At 36.4% G+C, this 23,147-nt stretch overlaps 1 protein-coding gene across 4 annotated transcripts in view; it reads left to right on the forward strand.

Annotated features, from left to right (window-relative positions):
* The window catches only part of LOC106875022 (glutamine--fructose-6-phosphate aminotransferase [isomerizing] 2), a 68,674-nt gene extending 53,033 nt beyond the window's left edge, over positions 1 to 15,641 (forward strand). For 2 of the 4 annotated variants that reach the window (XM_089355375.1, XM_014922974.3), the window contains 2 exons: positions 874 to 938; positions 13,721 to 15,641. In XM_089355375.1, the coding sequence (XP_089211501.1) occupies positions 874 to 918 (45 nt within the window). In that variant the 3' untranslated portion in view covers positions 919 to 938; positions 13,721 to 15,641. The remainder of the gene's footprint in view (positions 1 to 873; positions 939 to 13,720) is intronic. The other 2 variants (XM_089355376.1, XM_014922975.3) reach the window with 1 other exon arrangement.
* Positions 15,642 to 23,147: the final 7,506 nt, after the last annotated feature.

Here is a 23,147-nt window from a genome sequence, read left to right on the forward strand (position 1 = left end):
TAGACATGACCTTTGTAGTATAAAAAATATTGGGGATTATGCCAGCATGGATAATGGACATTAAATGAAGATGATGATGACGATGATAGATCGGCCCAGCCATTTTTATACGGGTTAATACAAAAGTATTTGTTCCTCTCCAGAGGCAAAAAGAGGAACTCAAATTCAACTGATACATTTATTGACTATCATTCCAAACCCTACTGCATTTCACATGGAATAGTTGGTCCTCCAAAATCGTCTTGGTGTATATGTTGACCAATGATTTTTGGCTGTAAAGTTTGACCTAAAGAATTCCACTTGTATGCAGAAAAATGCAGTACTAAATGATGCAAGTGCTAAAGCTTTGAAAGACAATACAGTGGCTGAAATGATAATGCTGCGTTAATTATCTTTATAATATTTAGTTTTATTATTCCATATTCTAAGTTTTAATATCATAGCTATCCATTAAATAAGCACCAACATAGTACAAGTTATTCCAACCACATTATCCATCTTTGTGCTCCATTAAAAATGCTTGGAGTTACTGAATAAGTAGAAGAGTGGAAAATATGTCAAAGTATTGAGTTTTGTTTCTTAATGTTTTAAACTAAAATCACACTATTTTAGGTTAATAACAACTCCTAACATATAATACTATTTCACTGTATCCTTCTTCTTTAAATATAATAATCCTTGTGCTAATGAGAGAAATTATTAACACCATTATTCATATTTTTATTTATTTAAAATATCAAATCAGAAGTTAATAAACACGTGTAAGCACAATTTGCTTTCTGTTGAGAAATTGGACATCTATATTCACTTAAGTTTTGAACTCGCCTTTAACTATTTAGTTCAAGGGAGATAACTACTAACTTTCTCTTCTAGGTTGACTGCCCCCGGAACCTAGCAAAGAGTGTTACAGTGGAGTAAATGATGCCTCAGAGACCAATGTAAGCAGTGTAAATCTCTTAGAATAAAACTAATATATTTTAGTAATTTATTAGAGTCTTAAAATATTTATATTATTTCTTTTAGTTCATGTTTAGTGTATCTTGGCTGCAGTTTTAAATCTTGCTTTTGTTTCATTTCTCTTTTTTTTTTTTTTTTTTGCTTCACTATAAGCATTTCAAAAGTAACTTATACTTAAACATCATTTATACTTACCTCATGTTAAAAAAAAAAAAAAAAAAATTCTGAAAAATTCTCAACAATTTTTCTTTGTTCAGTTGACTTATGTCAAGACCCATTCTTTATGCCTTCCTTTTAAGAAACCTTTGTTCTAAAATATAAGCTTCAAAACCATAGAAAATTTAGTGCATCACATTTAGTTTTTTTAAAATTTTCTGCTTTGTTCCTCTGCTTATCTTTTACTTTATTGTCTGTAAATCTTTAATATCCTTCTATTTGTTTCACATCATCAAAGATGTGTGAAATAAATTATCCCTTACTTGAAAAAAAACAAAAAAAAACAGGTATGGTTAGCTACAGGAAGGGTATGAAGCTGTAAAACAATGCCTCAAGGATATAAACTTCTAACTCCTGCTTGCATGGAAAAACAGACATAAAACAAATGATTGATTTTTCAGTCATTTATGCCATTTCCATATTGCCTTGTTATTCCCCACTCAGATTTCTTTGCATTTCTATAATACCTCGGTGTTTTCCAGGATATATATATATCTTCTTAACTTGCTTCCTGTATCTTTTTAGAAATATATTCTCCTTAATTTGTAGGCAGTAAAAGGTCTACAACCTAAAATGTATCTCTGCTTGTCATACCTCCATTTCAGTTGTGACACATCTCTCAGTCTGCTTTTTTAAATGAAGATTGAAATTTTTGCTTTTTTGTTTGTTAATTTTGTTCCACTTCCCCTCTGTAGGAGGCAATGTTGTCTAGGTTCTTTTGTCCATGAATCTTAGCCTCATCTGATTACATGGGTGTGTAATGTTATACATGTGTCTGTATCTGCTTTATATAATTGTAAAGCAATAGATTCATTTATTGGCAGTCAAAACACATGCATGTAAAGCTGTGGGGAAGGCATCCCTTCTAGGAGAGTGATATGTACTAGTCATATTGTTTAAGTGCATATGTAAATATATGTGCATAACTATCCAGATATATTCTTTTACCCTTCTAGATAATAGTTGTTTAATTCTGGATCAGGCCAGATTGAACTGATCTAAATTCAAAAACAAATGCAACCTTAACCTTTCGTTGAACACCTTACCTCACATGCTCCCTCCATAGATTGAAAATTATTTTCATTTATAGAAACTTGTTATCTCTACTACTGTTGTTAGTAATTTATAAAATAAGAAATAGTTCATCTTATATCAGTACAGGTAAAAAATACAGAATTAGTTTGTCTCCTTTTTCTCTTCTCTTATGTACCACTGGAAAAAAAAATTGTTTACATCTGATTTGATTGGCTTCATACTCTTGCTTGATGGAGCTAGGGTCATTCTAAGTTAGTGGTCCCAGAGACATCATCATGCATAGAGCTGACCAGATCCACCAGCTCTCACCATTGCTGGTGGTCTTATGCCAGCCCCTCTGCATCTTCCAAGGTGACATCGATCCTCTGGAGATCTTCCCCAATCATGTTCAGCCATCTGGTGCAGGGCTTGTCACAAAGGCCTCTTCCACCCTGCTGCTGCTGCATCAAACGACATATACAAATCTTGTAACAACCATACATATCTGGATCAACAAATTGATGAACTAGTTGCTATAGCAATTGAACTGTAATCTGAGAAAAGTAATACTGAATTTGATTCTGATTGCATTCTAATTTCACATTTGATCAGTTCTTACTTCTGCTTTCCAATCTTAAATCTCTGGGTTAAACCTATTCCTCTTCTGTAACTATATCCACAAGTTACTATTTAACTTTAGATCTATTAGTTTTAGCACTGCTTTTGACAGCACTTTTGCTGTTCATTTTTTCTTTCAAGCTTATATTACTCTCTGCTGCTGTATTGCATTCTTCTACATGACATTCTCTCCTATGACACCTAAACAGTCTTTTAAAATTCATTTTGAATTGAAGAGAGAAATTCTCCCTCTCTCTTGAAGAGTTTTTAAGAATTGTTTCTAATTGTATGGGATTGTCTCTTTACCAAAAACATAACATCATTTAAATTGTGGTTCTATTACTTGAGTCATCTGAATAGATAGGTTTTTATTTTATCTGTTAATTCAGAGATGCATTCTGTTCGATTCTTTTGTTTCACAAAAATCTTAGTAAAAACCACAAAGACCTACTGAAACTACATTTTATATTTTTCCATTAATTCATCTATTTCATTTGGTTAGCTTGTTTCATCGCTATCATTTATTTGTGTATATTCGTCCACCTATTATTATTATTAATAATAATGAGTGTATTGACTGCAGTGCTGAGTTGCACTGCAGCTCCTTGGAAAAGAGTAAAAAAAGGGGGAAGAAAGCAGCAGTAAGTCACATTGTGAGTTCAAATCCTGCTATGGTCGACTTTCCTTTTTATCCTTCTGAGAGTAAAATATACAATCAAATGTTTTCCTCTCTCCAAATTCCTGGTCTTATACCAATAATTATTATTCCACTTGAATTTATGTGACTTTGTTTTTGCTCCTCCCTGTGGTTGTGACTTTTGTGTCTAGAGCAAACTGGCTGAGTTGTTAGAGTATCAGATAAAATGCCTCTCAATATTGTGCTCAGGGTTCAAATATTACTGAGGTCAACTTTGCCTTTGCAGGAAAGTGGGGGTTGATAATAAATACCAATCTAAGGTGGCAAATTGGTAGGACTGTAAGAACATTGGACCAGATACTTTGTGGTGTTTGTACCAACTTGTTACCATTCTGAGTTCAATACCCACCATAACCTACTTGTATGGTAGGCTTAATCTGTTGCCCTGTTTAACATCACTTTAGTGGAATCCACTCTGTTGCAAGCTCCCAGGCCACGTTTCCAGTTTGAAGATACCTTCCATCCTTCCTCCCCAACTACTGACTAAAACAGATTTTTAAAAAAAATGAATGGGCCTATCACAGCAAATAAAGCATTATTCATCATCATCATCGTTTAACGTCCGCTTTCCATGCTAGCATGGGTTGGACGATTTGACTGAGGACTGGTGGACCAGGATGCGACACCATTCTCCAATCTGATTTGGCAGAGTTTCTACAGCTGGATGCTCTTCCTAACGCCAACCACTCTGAGAGTGTAGTGGGTGTTTTACGTGCCACCGGCACGAGGGCCAGTCAGGCGGAACTGGCGACAGCCACGCTCGAAATGGTGTATTTTACATGCCACCTGCACAGGCGCCAGCCCATCGGCACTAGCAACGATCTCGCTCGAATGTCTTTTCACGTGCCAGGGAGGCGACGTTGGTAACGATCAACGGCCACGCTCGAAATGGTGCATTTTACGTTGACTGTTAACTTCGTTATGGTGTTTAGTTCTTTGCATGCTTTCATTTCATTGACATTGACTTTCATCTCTTTAGAATCACTAAAGTAAGAACTAGTATTATATTTAAGGGTTAATTACATCAATTACCCCATTATCCAGCATACAGGTCGATGTAGTACATAGTATAAATATGTAGTGTAAACATTCAAACCTCAACACTATCTTTCCAAATCTTGATGCATTTCAAATGGAATTTTGGGGCCTCATCTTGGTGTTTAAATCAACCTATGCTTTTTGGATGTAAATTTTGGTCTAAAAAATTTGATTATTTTGCCAGAAAATATGGTGTCCACTGATAAAAGTTGGCCTTGTGCCTTATCACTATGCTTTACATGTTCGAGATATTCCTTAACCTTTTAGTGTTTAAACCAGCAATATCTGACCCAAATATTCTACCCATTTTATGTTCAAACTGGCCAGATCTAGCTTCTAAAACATAAACAATCACATCATTAAAATGTTGAAGTTGTGAGATAATGCATGATTAATTCCAAACTATGTGAATAGATAAGCATTAGATTTGAGAGAGTAATCTGAGTGCTAAAAGGTTAAGAGATTTGTGGCAAGAATATGAATGACATACTTCAACATGCACAGGTATAAGTTAAAAGCATGTTTGTTTTGTATATGCATGTACTTTAAACTTGCCGTCACCCATAAGCAAATATAACTTGCTAACATGTACCATGCTTTCACTAACTGTTTTTGATGCCTATTCGGGCATGAGCAGATGTAGATACCCTCTTGACACATCCATCCTTTGACCCAACAGTACATTCAGAATCTGACAGCTGGAGTTGGTGAGAGCTTCACCAACACTCAACACTTGGGCAATAGATCTGTAGTAGGATTGAGTCGACAGCTTGGGAAATGTGTGCGTGTGTGTGTGATTGTGATTATGTTTTTGTTTGTATTACTTTCTAACACACATGGATATATTATTGCTTCTATTTATGTATATGTCTATGTGTGTGCACATTATGTAGGAGTTTCTGTGTATGTAGACTTTCTCGCATTAACACCTTATCCTTTGATGGGCATAACTACAGAGTTGTACCCAAGTCTGGTGGGTACAACTCTGTAGTTATGCCATTTGATGTTCCCTTTGTGTATAGAGGTTATTGGTAGTCTCCCCGAGTCTGAGAAAGATGTTTCTGCAATTTCTTGATAAACAACATCCACAGATGATTTGATTATCATCAAATGTTTTGTGCTCATTCTCGCCATCAAATCGACATTACTTATACAGGCGCACTGTGTGTCAAACATCAGATGTCAGAGTGATGGCAAAGCAACATGAAATGAAGTGTTTTGCTCAAGAATACAACGCACCACCGAGTTCAGTAATCAAAATCACTATCTCAACACCCTAACCACTTGGCCACACACCTTAGTGTGAATGTGTGTGTGTGTGTGTTAGGAAGTTAAAAGTTATGGTAGGTCATAGATTGACCATTGGTTTTGCACCTACAAAACGCTTAGCAGTATAGGTGACTCGTGAGATTTAAATTACAGAAGGCGCTTAACTTCTCTAGAACTGGAGGTAGAAATACGTAACTGCCTGTTGGTTTTGTAAAAAAAAATAAAATAATTGTCCATGCTGTGGGACGGAGCCGATCACCCTTAGATCGGCTTCCGCTATAGTGATATTCGAAGGAGCTGTGATGGGACTGTTCAATGAATGGCGAATTCCTTTTGTTGAACAGTCCCATGTCGATGTAAGGGGGATAACCCCGTCATGCAGCATGGACAATTTTTTTTTGTTTACAACACCAACTGACCATTATGTATTTCTTCCTCCAGTTCTAGAGAGATCATGTGCCTTCAGCCATTTAAGTCTGACGAAGCGCTTATAGATGCAAAACAAATGGTCTCTCTGTGACCCACTTATACCGCTTTATAGGTGCGAAACCAATGATCACTCGATGACTGGCCATAACTTTTAACTTCCTAAAAAATACATTATTGCTCTAATGTCTTGGAGTGTGCTTTTTTTTCCACCCTGTGTGGCTTTGTGGTAAGAAGCTTGCTTCCCAACCACATGGTTCCAAGTTCAGTCCCACTGCGTGGCACCTTGGGCAAGTGTCTTCTACGATAGCCCAAAGCCGACCAAAACCTTGAATGAATTTGGTAGACGAAAACTGAAAGAAGCCCATCGTGTGTGTATGTATACATATATAGAAGGTTGGAAAGGAACACACGAGTTGATATATATATGGAAAAAAAGTCAAGGTAGAAAATGCTAAAATAATTTTATAAAAAGGAGAGAAATGTGTTCGCATGGATGATGGTACGCTTGCATTAAATGAGGATGCAAAGAAAGAGGTCTGGAGATGCCACTACGATAGATTGCTTAATAAAGAGAATGAATGGGAGAAAGAGAGCCTGCCTTATGTCGACCCAATAGAGGGACCAGCTATCCGAGTTGATAGTACCAGGGTAGATAAAGCAATTAAGAGTATGAAGACCGGGAAAGCCCCCGGCCCATCAGGAATCACTGCAGAGATGCTCAAAATATCTGGCAGTGTTGGCTATAGCCTAGTCACCCGTATTACGAACCAGGTGATACACGAAGGAGTCATACCCTATGACTGGTGTAGCAGCATCATAGTCAACTGCTACAAAGGTAAAGGGGACGCTTTAGATACAAATAATTACAGAGGCATCAAGCTGTTAGATCAGGTTATGAAAGTTACAGAGAGGGTCATAGCCCAACTAATTAGGGAGCGAATCAATTTAGATGAGATGCAGTTTGGGTTCGTGCCAGGTAAAAGCACTACTGATGCCTTATTTCTAGTGAGACAGTTGCAAGAGAAATACCTAGCCAAGGATAAACCTCTGTACCTGGCTTTCGTTGACATGGAGAAAGCCTTTGACAGGGTCCCCCGATCCCTTATCTGGTGGTCAATGAGGAAACTTGGGATAGAAGAATGGCTAGTGAGAGCTGTGCGAGCCATGTACAGAGATGCGGCCAGTAAGGTGAGGGTTGGAAATGAGTACAGCAATGAATTCCGGGTAGAGGTAGGGGTCCACCAAGGTTCCGTCCTCAGCCCCCTATTATTTACCATAGTCCTCCAGGCAATCACAGAGGAGTTCAAGACAGGTTGCCCCTGGGAGCTCCTCTATGCTGATGACCTTGCCCTAATTGCGGAGTCACTATCAGAACTAGAGGAGAAGTTTCAGGTGTGGAAGCAAGGTCTAGAATTGAAGGGCCTTAGAGTCAACCTAGCTAAAACCAAAATCCTAATAAGTAGGAAGGTAGATAAAACACAAACCCCTTCAGGTAGATGGCCCTGCTCAGTATGTAGAAAAGGAGTAGGTAGTAACTCTATAAGATGTACCCGGTGCAAGCTATGGACACATAAGAGGTGCAGCAACATCAAAGGCAGGTTAACTAGCAAGTTAGTTTTTGTTTGTGGCAGATGTTCAGGTGCAATAAAGACTGCAAACAAACAGGAAACAACTTCTATCTCATTCCAGGGTGAAAAACTAGAGGTAGTCGATAGCTTCCGCTATCTGGGCGACCAAGTTAGTAGTGGGGGTGGGTGCGCTGAAAGTGTAGCTGCTAGAATAAGAATAGCCTGGGCAAAGTTTAGAGAGCTCTTACCCCTGCTGGCGACAAAGGGACTCTCACTCAGAGTAAAAGGCAGACTGTATGACGCATGCGTACGAACAACCATGCTACATGGCAGTGAAACATGGGCTGTAACTGCTGAGGACATACGTAAGCTCGCAAGGAATGAAGCCAGTATGCTCCGTTGGATGTGTAATGTCAATGTGAATACCCGTCAGAGTGTAAGTATCTTGAGAGAAAAGCTGAACATTAGAAGCATCAGTTGTGGCGTGCAAGAGAGACGATTGCGCTGGTATGGACATGTGGTGAGAATGGAGGAGGATAGCTGCGTGAAAAAGTGCCACACCCTAACAGTTGAGGGAACCCGTGGAAGAGGTAGGCCCAGGAAGACCTGGGCTGAGGTGGTGAGGCAAGACCTTCGTACATTGGGCCTCACCGAGGCGATGACTACGGACCGAGACCTTTGGAAATGGGCTGTGCGTGAGAAGACCCGGCAAGCCAAGTAAGATCGTTGCCAGTGCCCCTGGACTGGTTCTTGTGCGGGTGGCACATGAGATGCACCATTTTGAGCGTGGCCGTTGCCAGTACCGCCTGACTGGCTCCTGTAGGATTTTCGAGCGAGATCGTTGCCAGTGCCCCTGGACTGGCTTGTGCGGGTGGCACATAAAAGACACCATTTCGAGCGTGGCCGTTTTCGTGCGGGTGACACGTAAAAGCACCCACTACACTCTCTGAGTGGTTGGCGTTAGGAAGGGCATCCAGCTGTAGAAACTCTGCCAAATCAGACTGGAGCCTGGTGTTGCCATCCGGTTTCACCAGTCCTCAGTCAAATCGTCCAACCCATGCTAGCATGGAAAGCGGACGTTAAACGATGATGATGATGATGATGATTTCAGTACCAGTTTCGGTCATTGAGACTTTTTCAACTGTAAGTATGGAAAACAATTAAATTTTGGAAAAATTAAATGAAAAATATTTTAAAAGAATATTTGTATTTGAACACTATGCAAATATTCTTTTAAAATACTTTTCATTTAATTTTTCCAAAATTTGTTTTCCATACTTACATTTGAAAGGGTTTCAATGACCGAAACCGGTACTGAAATGTTTTTTACAAAATTATTTTAGCTTTTTCTACCGTGACTTTTCTTTCCATATATATAAGTGTGTGTGTGTGTGTATATATATATATTTGTGAGTGTTTGTTCCCCCACCACTTCTTGACAGCCGATGTTGGTGTGTTTATGTCCCTGTAACTTAGCGGTCTGGCAAAAGAGGCCGATAGAATAAGTTTGACTTATTGTTTTTTAAACTAATATATTTTTTTTTCTGTTCCTCTAATATTTGCATGTATGCATCAAATTTTTCCCATATTAAATTCATCTTTCCTTATTTATACTGTGATTATTATTATCATTCATCAGACAGCAAACTGTTAGAAACAGCAGCACAGTGGCAAAATGCTTAGTAGTATACTTCCAGTTCTTTGTTCTGAGTTCAAATTTTGCCAAGGCCAACTTTAGTATTGGGTGGGGTCAATATAATCGACTAATCCCTGCCACAAAATTTCAGGCCTTGTACTTGTAGTAGACAAAATGCCTAGCAGTATTTTCTCCATCTCTACATTCTGAGTTCAAATTCCACCAAGGTCAACTTTGCTTTTTATCCTTTCAGGATTGATGAAATAAATACCAGTTGCATACCCTGCTGTACTCTTTCACCACAACTTTCTCTCACACTTTCTTACTGTTTCTGTTGTGCCTGTATTTCAAAGGGCCGGCCTTGTCACGCTCTGAATCTCCCCAAGAACTACATTAAGGGCGCACATGTCTGTGGAGTGCTCAGCCACTTGCATGTTAATTTCATGAGCAGGCTGTTCCGTTGATCAGATCAACTGGAACCCTCATCGTCGTAACCAACGGAGTACCACTGTTCACACACTTTTGGCTATCGATGCTATCTCTCTTTAGCATTGCAAATGACTCTTCCAAATGCGGTGCTTGTGTATTCACATAGTTTTGAATTAATCATGCATTATTTCATAGTTTGGAGATGTTGATGGTGTGTTTTTTAGAATTAAATTGTAGGGTAAGTGTGAGAAGTTAGACCTGACCAGTTTGAAATTATAGATAGAATATTTGGGCTGAATATTATCAGTTTGAATGCTAAAGAGTTAATTGCTTTCATTTCTATTTTTACTGCTTTCTGTCTTCTTCCAATCTGTTGTAGTGCACCTTTGGACTGTATACAATAAGTTAATTGTTGTCATTGTATAACTGACTTAGTAGACACCCACAAGATTATCCACCATCTTTCCAACGACAACCTTAGGCATGGGCATCTTTTTGAATTCCATATGTCAAACACTCATGGACATGCTTACAAAATCAAAAAGTAACACAGCACCTATAACTTTCGGAAACATTTTTTCATGCTCAGAATTGTTGAAGCATGGAATAAACTATCTGAATCAGTTGTTAGCTGTCGAGATACTACATCCTTCAAAACTTTCATGTGTCCTGAAATCCGCTAACATTACACCTGGTGGCTTTTCTTTTTTTTTTTCTTCTTAGTTTTAGAGCACCAGAGCACTGTACACAACAATTTCTTTCATTATATATACACCCAAAAGCACGCTAATAGCTTAGGAGTGAAATTTAGGATTTCTCATTTTTCTGTGAATCAATTTTGATAAAACTTTCCCCAACTGGTCTACACAGTATGAACCGTTGTTATGTTGTCATTATTCTGTGTAATGTCCTTTTTTTATTTCAGATTCTTCAGTTTTGGGGTGAACCACACTAATAGCTTTTGAATGAAAATAGCCCATCTAGACAATTTTCTTTTTTCAGAAAATGAAGGGTAATAATACGTATTAAGCATACATTGAGTATATATTTAACAGCAAACCATAATATTAGAACATTTATTGACATAATGAATTGTTTAGCCACATAAGCACCATTTTGACGGATAACTTCAAAAATCCTGTAAGTCATAGAATCTGTCAATTTCTTAATGGTAGCAGGTTGGACTGCCTCTGCTGCAGCTTTGAGAGGTTGCCCATAAGACATTTTTCGACATAAACATCTTGTTTAATGATGGACCAAAGATTTTCGATAGGGTGAGATCTGGAGGTGCTGGTTGCCACTCCATCAACCTTTCACCTTGTATGCCATAAGACCCTAGTAATGTTTGGGTGGTCCTAGCAGAGTGGGAGGGAGCATTGTTATGCTTGAATATGAGATTCCTTACAAGTAACAGCAGCATGTTATCTAGCCAGGGATCCAAGACCAGTAGGTGGTTGCAGTCATTTTAACCCCTTCAAGCACCCTGACTGGACCAACAAGTCCACAACACGATCCCTCTACCCTGTTGTTGATGGTGAAAATGGCTTTGCTTTTTTGTTCAGGTTTCCCATGTAACCTGCGACCAGTATTCCTGAAATCCCTAGCTGTCACAGTCTTGGGGGTCCCATTAGATCATTTCTTCCTTGGGGAAGGGTCCTTCAGGAATTGTTTGAACGTGTCCACAGGAGCTGACTTCTCCAAGGTGGCATGAAGAGAGGTGCCTTTAGCACTTTTCTTGATGATGACAGACTTTTTTTTCATCATTAAATCCTTTTCCATGTCCCATTGTTCTTAGAGAGGAAAGACGCTATTAGCGTGGTTCACCCAAAAACTAAAGAATAAAAATGGATCTTACACGGAATAATGAAAACATAACTATGGTGTTCCCATAGTGTGCAAACCAGCTGGATAAAGTTTTACCAAAATTGATACTCAGAAAACCGAGAAATCCTAAATTTCACTCCTAAGCTATCAGCGTGGTTCTGGGTGTATATATATAACTCACTTTGACTGTCATCTCTTTGGTCATGAGTGTAAAGTTCCTAAATTCTATTTCTTGCTTATTCAGTCAATTCTAACTTGCAGTCATCAAAATTGGCCTCATTTCTCATGCAAGGAATGATTATAATGCTTTTTCATTTTTATTATTTTACTTTTAATATTATGTAGAATTTTTCATTTAAATATTTCTTGACTTAATGAGATCAGTAAGCAATAAGTCTGTTTCTTATTCTATAGTTCTCTTTTGCTGAACTGCTATTGTAGGGAGACATGAACAAACCAGCACCAGTTGTCAAGTGGTGGTGGACAAACATGCAATTTTTTTCTTTTCTTTCAATCTGAAGCTGAGTGTTTTGTCTGCAACTTCAGTTTCATGCCTCTCATGTAGATATTTACAGTGGGCTTACAGTTTCCATCTACCAAATTCATTCATAAGACATAGATCAGCCCAGGGCTATAGTAGAAGACACGTGCCCAAAATGCTGTGGAGTGGGACAGAACCTAAGACTACGTGGCTGAAAAATGAGCTTCTTAACCACACAACCATGTCTGTGTCTGATTATTTTCCTTTGAAATAATGGTTTCTGATTTTGGCACAAGACAAGCAATTTTGGGGATTAATTTTACTGATACTTTATTTTAATGACCTCGGAAAGGCAATCCTCAGCAGGATTTGAACTCAGATCATAAAGAGCCAGAACAAATACTGTAAGACTTTTTTTTTCACACTCTAATGGTTCTGCCTGTTCATTAACAACTTTTATCCCTTTAGCATTCAGATTACTCTGAAAAACTATAATACTTATTTATTCACATTGTTTTGAAACAAATATGCATTATCTTGAAGCTTTGAGATTTTGACGATGCAGTTGTTTATTTTTGGACTGGTCAGTTTGAACATAAAACAGGTAGACTGTTTAGGCCTGATATGGTCAGTTTAAATGCCACAGGGTTATTTTCCTTGAAAATAATGAAAAATACATTAACTTTTGTCAAAAAATTCAGCTGATACAATGATAGCACTTATTTATTTAAGCAAGCTCTGTGGCTCCTTTTGATAGTCAGTAGCAAACTATTAAATTAGACAGCTAGCCAAATATGTTCTTTTAATAAGTTTTCAGCCTGTTATAATTTTGCATTCCATAGATCACTATTTCTTACACTATAAGTTATTGCAAATGCTAACAATATTCTCATTCAGTAAATATTCATTGGCACAGACATGACTGGATAATGAAGTGCTTGCTTACTTCCCCACCACATAGTTCTGGGTTCAGTCCTTTTACGTGGCATCTTGAGCAAGTGTCTTCTACTATAGCCCTGGGCCAACAAAATCTTGTCAGTTGATTTGGTAGATGGAAAGTAAGAGAAGCCTGTCATATACTAAGAACATTTTGATTCAGCTCCATGCAACTGAGTTTCATAGGCTTGTCATAGAAATTTAGCTCGGTTTGTAATACAAAATGTTAAGTTGCATGGAGCCAAATCAAACTGTTATTAATAGATCTTATATGTAACTCCTATCAAATGTGTTGAGTGATTGTTTTTTTTCGTTTGTTCGCTCGTGTATGTTCTATTTGTCCCCCACCCACTTGACAATGGGTGTTGGTTTGTTTACATCCCCTTAACTTAGCAGTTTGACAAAAGAGAACAATGGATTAATTGTCTTTCAAGGCAGTAGTCCAATGACTGAAAGAAGTGAAAGATAAATGATAAAAACTATCTCTTATACTATAAGCTATTGTGAATGCTAACAATAATTTTGTTCAGTAAATATTCAAACGCATTTTTTTTATGTTATTCGGTTTTATAATGTTTCTCTTTTTTTCTTCTTTTTCCTTCCAACAGACTGACCAGCCACGACACTTACTGAAGAGCTACACACACTAAAGGCTTTAACAGAAATGAGCTTTTTTCTTTTTTTATCTTGTTAAAGGAACTCCTCTAACCTAACATCTAGTAATTCTTGATCGGCTTACTGCCCCATATATATATATATGTATTCCAGATATGGACAAATTATTTTTTTGCTATGAGTTTACATCTAACCAGTTCTCAAATTCGGTAATTCATTAAACCTTGGAATTTATATTGTTTTTTTTTTTTTTTCTGTCTTTTAGAAAAAAAGGGAAGGATAGGAATTTATTATCATCAGTGTAGCTTTTGGATGCAGAGCTTGATTTCTTTGGCTATTATGTGGCTCACTGTTCTCTTGTGCAGATGTTTTCATCCAATAGTAAAGTGAAAAATTCTTTAACACTTTACTTGATTTCAGATGTCAAATGAATAACCTTGTTTTTCTGTTTCCAAACTTATGGACGTTAAACACTAATGAGAAGCTCTTATAACGTTAGTCTTTATTTTTTTACCAGGTGAGAGTGTACATGGTTGCTTGATAGCTTAGAAATAGCAGCCAAACCTCCGTTGTGTCACCAATGCAATGACGTGAAACACATTTTGACAGATAAACATGAGACATGTAACCTTGTGTATGGTCGCTTGACTTGCTAGAAATAGCAGTTAAATCTCCTTCAAATCCCACTACTGTCTTACAGAAAGGACACATTAAATAATGTAGTCCTACATGCTCTGTTTCAATAAAACATAGGTCACAACTAGAATGCCTTTTACCCACTGGCTTCCTTGATAAAGGTTGACTTGGGATGACTAAACAACTGTCAAAGTCAAAATATATGGAAATGGTACATACTGTTGCTCATGGTATCCTATCAAGGGTTTTGTGTTTTTTTTATTCATTTCTTTATTACTTACCCACAAGCATAAAAATTGACTAAAATAAAAGGAAAAAAAAAACTTTTTTCCCCTCCCCTCAAAGTTTGATTTGGTTTCTACTCATATGTGAGTATGGTTTCCATATTCACATACATCTTATAAAATATGGTTCTGTAACTACAAATTTTTTTCTTCATAGCTAATGGTGACCTCTTACTTCTTTTCAAATGTGCGTTAACTTTAAACCTATACACATCAATGTTTTCAGTACCTTTTAAATGTTTTTGTATCAAGAAATATAAATATATATAATGTGATTTAATTTAGGGGACCAAAGTGAATACATTAAATTACTAAGACTTACCTTAGTTATATACTGAATATATATACATATATATACCTTAAACTACTGTATACTACTTAATTTATTATTTTGGATGCAAAGTGGAGTTTGAATTGGTTATATACAATACATACAATCACATGTCTACATTGTCAACTGTTAAATATTTTTGTGTGTGGATAATTAATTTCTTTTGACTTATACTAAACTGTTGATAACTGCTTTCTGTTAAAACTGTTTTATGGTTTATGTGTGTTTCTTTGTAACAGTTGGTTTTATTTAATTGTCTATATTTGTTTTTTGTTGAAATTTTTATTTTTATCTTGAATGTTGCTCGTCAACCTTCACAAACTTCAATCAAGTAAATTATTTACTCACACATATTTCCACATGGGTCATATAACATATCTGCTAAAATTCGGCTTCAATTTTGGTTTTGTTTGTTTTTTTATTTTTTGTATCCCTCTGTCCATTTTATCAATCTATCATAGTTTCATTTCATGCAATTTGACTAAATTTGGAACCATACTTTTGTAAATAATTTCCTATTTGAATTTGTGATGGTATAAAAGCATACATTTACTTTTGAGGATTTTTCTTTTATTTACAAAAAGAAAAGACAATTTCTATATGATTCCATCCTGAAGTAACGCAATGATCTATATATAATGAATAAAATTTATTGATAGAAAATATTTTTGTTGTCTTTCACACGGTTTTAAGTACTCATCATGAAATGTTTAATCTCATCTTATGTTTGTCATACTGGAGCAGCATCTTGAAGGGTAAGTCAAACAAATCAATGCCAATACATATTTTATTCTGAGCTTGGTATTTATTCTATCAATCTGTTTTGCTGAACCACTAAATTATAGGGATGTAAACAAACCAACATCTGTTGTCAAGCAGTGGTGGGGGAAAGGGGCAAAACAAAGACACAGACACACATGACAGGCTTCTTCCACTCACTAGGGACAGGCATAGTAGGAAATTTGCTTCCCAACCATATGGTTCCAGGGTCAGTCTCACTGTGTGACACCTTGGGCAAAACGTCTTGTGAGTGGATTTGGCAGACAGAAACTATATATATTTATTATTATTATTATTATTCAAAACAGTTTGATTCAGATTCCATGCTACTTCAAGTTTTGAAGGCCCTAATGGGGCCCTTCTCATCAGGCTGGCAATAATTTGAATGACTGGAGAGGTTCAAGATAGTTACTGGTAGATGGGCTGTAATTGGTCAAGGAAGGTCACATGATGTCATGGTTGATGATATTGCTAAATAAGTGACAGCAGTTACATGGGTGAAGAGTTTCTTTGGCCACTTGGTTAGATAGGAAATTAGAAAAAATAACTTTGTCATTTATTAAATTGGGGCTTGGAACAGAAATTAACATGAAATTTTGGTGTAAGGTTTTAATTTAGATCACATTGACCTTTTAGCATTTAAACTAGCTGCCATGTCTGGCTCAAATATTCTACCAGCTTTGTTCAAACCAGCTAGATCCTACCTCTCCCACCTACTCTACAATGTTATTCTAAAAATAAACAATCACATCATTGAAATCTTTAAGTGATAAGACAATGCATGATTAATTCAAAACAATATGAATAAATAAGCATTAAAGTTGACAGTAATAAGAACACTAATGGGTTAACAGATGGAGAGGAAATCACTGCCAGTTTAACAGGTGACTTTAGAGGCACTGTATAAAAACAAAATCTTTCATGGTTGCCCTACTAAGCAAGAGTTGAGGGAACTCATCACTGCTTAAACATAACTCTCAAACTAGGTTGTATTTTGGTCACATATTTCTCTTATAGCAAATATTTCTGTCAAGAAGTGGTATTGGTGTCTGCTTCCTGCTGCTGGAGATCATTATTTTTTGCCATATTCAAAAGAGAAATGTCATATCATTTGACAAACTGAGATCTGCTATGATGTGTAATATGAAAACCCCAAAATGTGATATTTCAGCAGTTAAACTTTAATTAAAATGTTTCTTTGAGCCAAAGTGGGCTTGAGAAAGCAGTGCTTTGATCGAACTCTACTAGTATTAAGGAGGTAAGAGTAAATATATAAGCATTACATTTGACAGAGAAATTTGAATGCTAAAGGGTTAAAACAGGAAGTTTATATCATAGAACAGCGGACTATTTCAGATGGGTTAGCATCAAAAGAGTTAAACAATGTCAAGTTTTAATACTGAAATGACCAGTATTTTTTTTTTTTTTTTTTCTTGTGACCCAGGTGCTGGAAATATATTTTTTCAGTCAACACTTCTGCAACAGGTAATGATCTAAAGAGTGTTCAACTGAGTTGTTAGTGTTCTGACCTATTAACTAATGGATCAACAATGTGTATGTTGTTAGAGACACCACACCAACAGCAAACACACTGAACTTTCAATAGCTCACTTAATTTGGGTGTATCTTAAAGAACACTAGCATCACTGACGACTACTTGTTAAATTTAGTGTTGCAGTCACCACTTGTCAAGAACTTATGTTTTGCATTACAGGGTTGAAAAACCTAGTTATTATTAGAGAAATAAGCTGACTATGATCTGTTGTATATACAATATCTAAGCAACAGAGTGGAGGCGCAATGGCCCAGTGGTTAGGGCAGCGAACTCGGGGTCATAGGATCGCAGTTTCGATTCCCAGACCGGGTGTTGTGAGTGTTTGAGCGAAAACACCTAAAGCTCCATGAGGCTCGGGCAGGGGGTGGTGGCGAACTCTGCTGTACTCTTTCACCACAACTTTCTCTCACTCTTACTTCCTCTAGGTGTTGTGCCTGTAATTCAAAGGGTCAGCCTTGTCACACTGTGTCACGCTGAATATCCCCGAGAACTTTGTTAAGGGTACACGTGTCTGTGGAGTGCTCAGCCACTTGCACGTTAATTTCACAAGCAAGCTGTTCCGTTGATCGGATCAACTGGAACCCTCGACATCGTAAGCGACGGAGTGCCAACAAGCAACAGAGAAGGAGGAGAAACAAATGCTGCATATTGTACATAAGTTTGATATGAAACAAAAGAGCATGTCATTAGGCCAAACGCTTGTAGCATTGTAATTCTTACATAGAGGACACAGAAGAAATTTGACATCAGAATATTACTTTTATCTTTTGTTTCACTCATTGAACAGCAGTCATGTTGGACCACTTGATAGGGTTTAGTCAAACAAGTACCCCAGTAATTAATTCTTTAAGCTTGGTATCTATTCTACTGGTCTTTTCTGTCAAACCACTAAATCACAAGGAGGCAAACTAACCAATCCCAGTTGTCAAGCATTGATGGGAAGGAAACAATTTATCTTCTTTTTTTTATATCTTTTACTTGCTTCAATCATTAGACTATACCCATGCTGGGGTACCACCTTGAAGAATGAATCAACCCCAGTACTTATGTCTTAAGCCTGGTACTTATTCTATCGGTCTCTTTTGTCGAACTGCTAAGTTACAGGGATGCAAACACACCAACACCAGTTGTCAAGCAGTGGTGGAGATAAACACAGACATAAAGACACACACCCACTCATATATATGTATATGACGGACTTCTTTTCAGTTTCCATCTACCAAATCCACTCACAAGGTTTTGGCCAGCCCAAGGTTATAGTAGAAGACATTTATCCAAGGTGCCACACAGTGGGACTGAACCCAGAGCCATGTTGTTGGGAAGCAAACTTCTTACCACACAACCATGCCTGGAAAGTTTGTATCATAGAATCAGGGCGATATCGGGCAGATTGGCATCAAAAGACCTAATCTTCAAATCTTTACCTAGTCATTTAATTATTGGCCCTGTAAAAGTAATTGAAAGAGGTAATACCTCTCACTTGCAATTTATTAAAATATTTTAGGGTAAAAAAAATTAGGCTCTACTGCCAGCATGACTATCTGGAAAATAAGGGATTATTTCAACTTTAGGTACAAAGGTACAAGACTACAAACTTCAAAGAGTAGTGTACAGTTGATAAAATTGATCCTGCATATTTTACTAGTGTTTATTTTATTGATTCCCACTCCACTACTTCAAAGAATGAAAAGCCAAGGTAGCCTTAGAAAGATATGAACTGAGAACATAAAGGGACATAACTAGATAGTATGAAGTGTTTGATTTGGTCCTTTACTAAAAGAGAGAGTGAGTGAGAGAAATAGTAAGATGAAATAATGTCACTTGGTTAGAAATAAAATATTCATTATAAAATGAATAAAAATTATGACCTCCTTCAGAATTGATATATATTTGTTAATGAAATACATTAAAATAGAAAAGAGCAAATCTGGATACAGTGAATTAATATTCGACTTCAAAATATATAAAGTAGGGAAAAAAATAAAACTATTGTAAACTATCAGATTATTGTGATTAATAAAGAAAATGTTCAGTGAATTAGTAGAATGTTTCGTATTTAGTTTCATATTTTATCAGTATCACCTCTGCTTTTAATACTTCTGGCACTAATAAAATGAAATATCAGCCAAATATTTGCTGATTAAATTGGCTACCTACCTCAAGAAATTTGATCAAGTGCTCATGTTAGAAAACATTGAGTTTATATATATATATTTATATATATATATATATATATATATATATATATATATATACATATACTTGCCATTGATATGGAAGATAAGAAAGTGGTATGGAAGTGCTATTACAAGAAGCTATTGGATGAGATGAAGAGAGTTACCTTGTGCTGACCCTACAAAAGGACCAGTAATTCAAGTTGACAGCAGCATAGCAGAAAAGATGATCAAGGACATAAAGAAAGGGAAAGATGCAAGTGTCTATCAAGGATAGTTGCAGAGATGTTTAAAATATCTGGTAATAGAGCAGTACAGGATTATCACTTTTCTCCATCCTATTCTTATTCTAGCAATTACATTGTCTGTACACCCTCTTCTACTGCTAATTAGATCACCTAGGTAGCAAAAATTATCTACAACTTCCAGAGAGCTGCCAAGACATTTGGATAGATAGATAGATAGATATATAGGGCAGGGAATCATCAATTAGTAATAAAATTAATAATCAACAATTTTGACGGGTAGCTCAGTATGAAAAAACCTTTATCGGTAAAACCATTTATAATCATAAATATACAGGGATTAGCAGTAGCCTGCTTCTCCAACATACTGAGAATTCAGAAATAGTTCTTTGACTGCTATTTCTGAATTCTCAGTATGTTGGAGAAGCAGGCTACTGCTAATCCCTGTATATTTATGATTATATATATATATATATATATATGTATATGTATGTATATATACATATATATATATATATAAGGAGTGAAGTTTGAGCCTGATCGTGCCATTTTTCTTTCTGGCTTTATACTGTAAGCATAGCCAATAGCAATGTGCACCAAAGAAGAACAAAGAGCAGTGATTCGAGAGATGGTAATGTTGAACCAGTTCACCATTACCATCTCTCGAGCTTGCTGAATCTTTTTGTCAGTGATGAAGGTTGACAGGTGTCCTGCTCCCTCTTCAAGTGTCATGTATGTTTGTCTGGCCATTTTTAAACTTCTTGATCCACTCATACACCAATCGAGTTTCCAGATTATCCTTACAGTTTTGGCCAATTACACTCGAGACTGTTCAAAGCTGGCTAGCCCCAAAAATCTAAGCTAAGAGCATGAAATATTTTGAGAGAAAGCAAGTGAATGTGTATGACTGCAAAGACAAAAAAAAATGGAGAAAATGTTACACAATTACAAATAAAAATAACAAGAAAATAACAACAGGTGTCTTTCGACTAATAGAGATGAATCAAGCTGAGATGATGTGTGAAAGAGTAAAAGGTTTGAGGCAAGAACATAAGAGATGAAAGTCATGAGACAGGAATATAAGAGATGCTTCACAGTCAGCAGTCAAGCCAAGAAAGAAAGATTATGCCTGGCTGAACACTGATCAGGTGGATGGAAAATAGAAGAGATAGGGGGCAGGAGGATTGAAGAATTAGGGGAAAAACAACAGAGAAAATCAAAGGGACACAGGGAAGGTACAAGGGAGAGATAAACGAAGAAAAGTAGGTAGATTAAGCATCCCTTATATTCCTGTCTCATGACTTTCATCTCTCATGTTCATCCATGTTCCTGCCTCAAAGCTTTTACTTTCACATGCCTGTTTAATTTGATTTGTCTCTATTAGTTGAAAGACACCTGTTGTTATTTTCTTGTTTGTATTTGTATGTAACATTTTCTCTGTTTTTTTTTTTGTTTTTTTTGTTGTACGTATTCGCTTGGTTTCTCTCAAAATATTTAATGCTCTTAGCTTAGATTTTTGGGGCCAGCCAGATTTGAACAGTCTCAAGTGTAATCGGCCAAAACTGTAAGGATAATCTGGAAACTTGACTGACAAGAGAAGGCCACAAATGACCCATCCTTGTTTTACCCAATCCATCTTTTCGTTGTTTTACCTGTCTGTCTTTGTCTCGTCTATCTGTCTGGATGTTTTATTGTCATCTGTTGCGTTCTTGTTCCATTTGGGGGGATTTATATATACATATAGTGGCGTACATACACTTTTGCTCACCTTATATATATATATTTATCAATTAGAAAATGGAGGATAATATGCTTAACCCAAAGACTTGCAGACAGTGTATCCCGTTGAATTCATTAATTTAATTCATAGCTAAAGTGATAAAAAAAACCATCGGGATACACTGTCTGCAAGTCGTTGGGTTCAGCATATTATCCTCTATTTTCTAATTGATATACAAATTTAGGGTAACCACCCCCATTTACCCGCTCCCATTTATTGCACCTGGTATAACACTAGTGTAACAATAATTGGGTACCATCCCAGCAGTATATTGGATAGATACTATCCATTAGTGGGTTGAATCCTAAACCCCTAACTCTCTCGCATTATATATATATATATATATATATATGCATACGATGAATTTCTTACAGTTTCAGTTTCTCAAATCCACTTGCATGGGTTTCATCAGTCTGGGGCTTTAGTAGAAGACACTTACCCATGGTTCTATATAGTGGGACTGAATCGAAAACCATGTGGTTGGGAAGCAAATTTCTTACTGCACAGCCACCCCTGCACCTATATATTTATTTTTCTTTTCAAAAATGTATACCAGAATAATTTCCAGTGTTTTATACTCCATGTCATTTTAGTACATGGTTAAAAGGAATGCCATTTCCTCAAATAATATACATATAAATAATAATAACAAACCTTGAATATGGTGATGCATCTTATCAGCCAACAAATACTGGAAGTGTTTACAAATGTTTTATACATTTCATTTCATACACACACATGCACATCACATCATATACTATATAAACATGCCAGCTTTGCTGTAGCAACAGTCTTGATTTAATTTAATCCAAGGTAATAAGAGCACAGTCTCAAGGGGTAGATTACCACACAAGAAGCTCTTCTTTAGACTGTTCGAAAGTAATACACCTTTGTAATGTGCTTTCCAATTTAGTTACAAACATATAAAAAATATGTTTATTTAGATATGCATATATATATATATATATTTAAATATATAGATAGATATTCATATACATTTATAAGAACAAATGGAGGAAAATTAAAAGTATTCATTAATTCACTTCATCTCATAGTTTATTTCTTAATTCAAAGTTGAGGTTTCACTCCATCACTGCTCTCAGTGTCTCTGCTTTTATTATCTTCCTCAAAGCGGGTTCTTGTTAGATGTGCTAGAAACAACAGCCAAATCACTCACTTTTCCCTCTGAAGATATTAACAATTAAAAAAATTTTTTTTTAATAAAAAAGCTCTTCCCATAGTTTTGAAGTGCAAAAAAGAAAATGGCCAAAATAAGTCTGGAGTGGGATGATGAGGGAGGTGAGTTGTAAAAAAAAAAAAAAAAAAAAAAATTTTGAAAACTTTTTCATGCAAAGATGCCCCCCCACCACCACCACCTGCTACCAAGCCCATCAGTTCAAAGGCTGTGGTTTAAAAAAAAAATGGGGAAAATCTCACCAAAAATTTCCCCCATAAATTTCTTTATAATTGTAATCTATGCCATTTGAAAGGGATTCGTATAAATTTTCATTAAAAGATATCCATTTTCCTGAAAGTTATGAGGGGAAAAAAAGTCAGATCATATGAGATTTTCCAAAACGCCTCTCTCCAACCCCTCAGAAAAATTCTTTCCCATAAATCCCTATATACTCTGAA

Source organism: Octopus bimaculoides, chromosome 7, assembly GCF_046866305.1.
Source record: "Octopus bimaculoides isolate indiv1 chromosome 7, ASM4686630v1, whole genome shotgun sequence".
NCBI classification, from domain to species: Eukaryota; Metazoa; Mollusca; class Cephalopoda; order Octopoda; family Octopodidae; genus Octopus; species Octopus bimaculoides.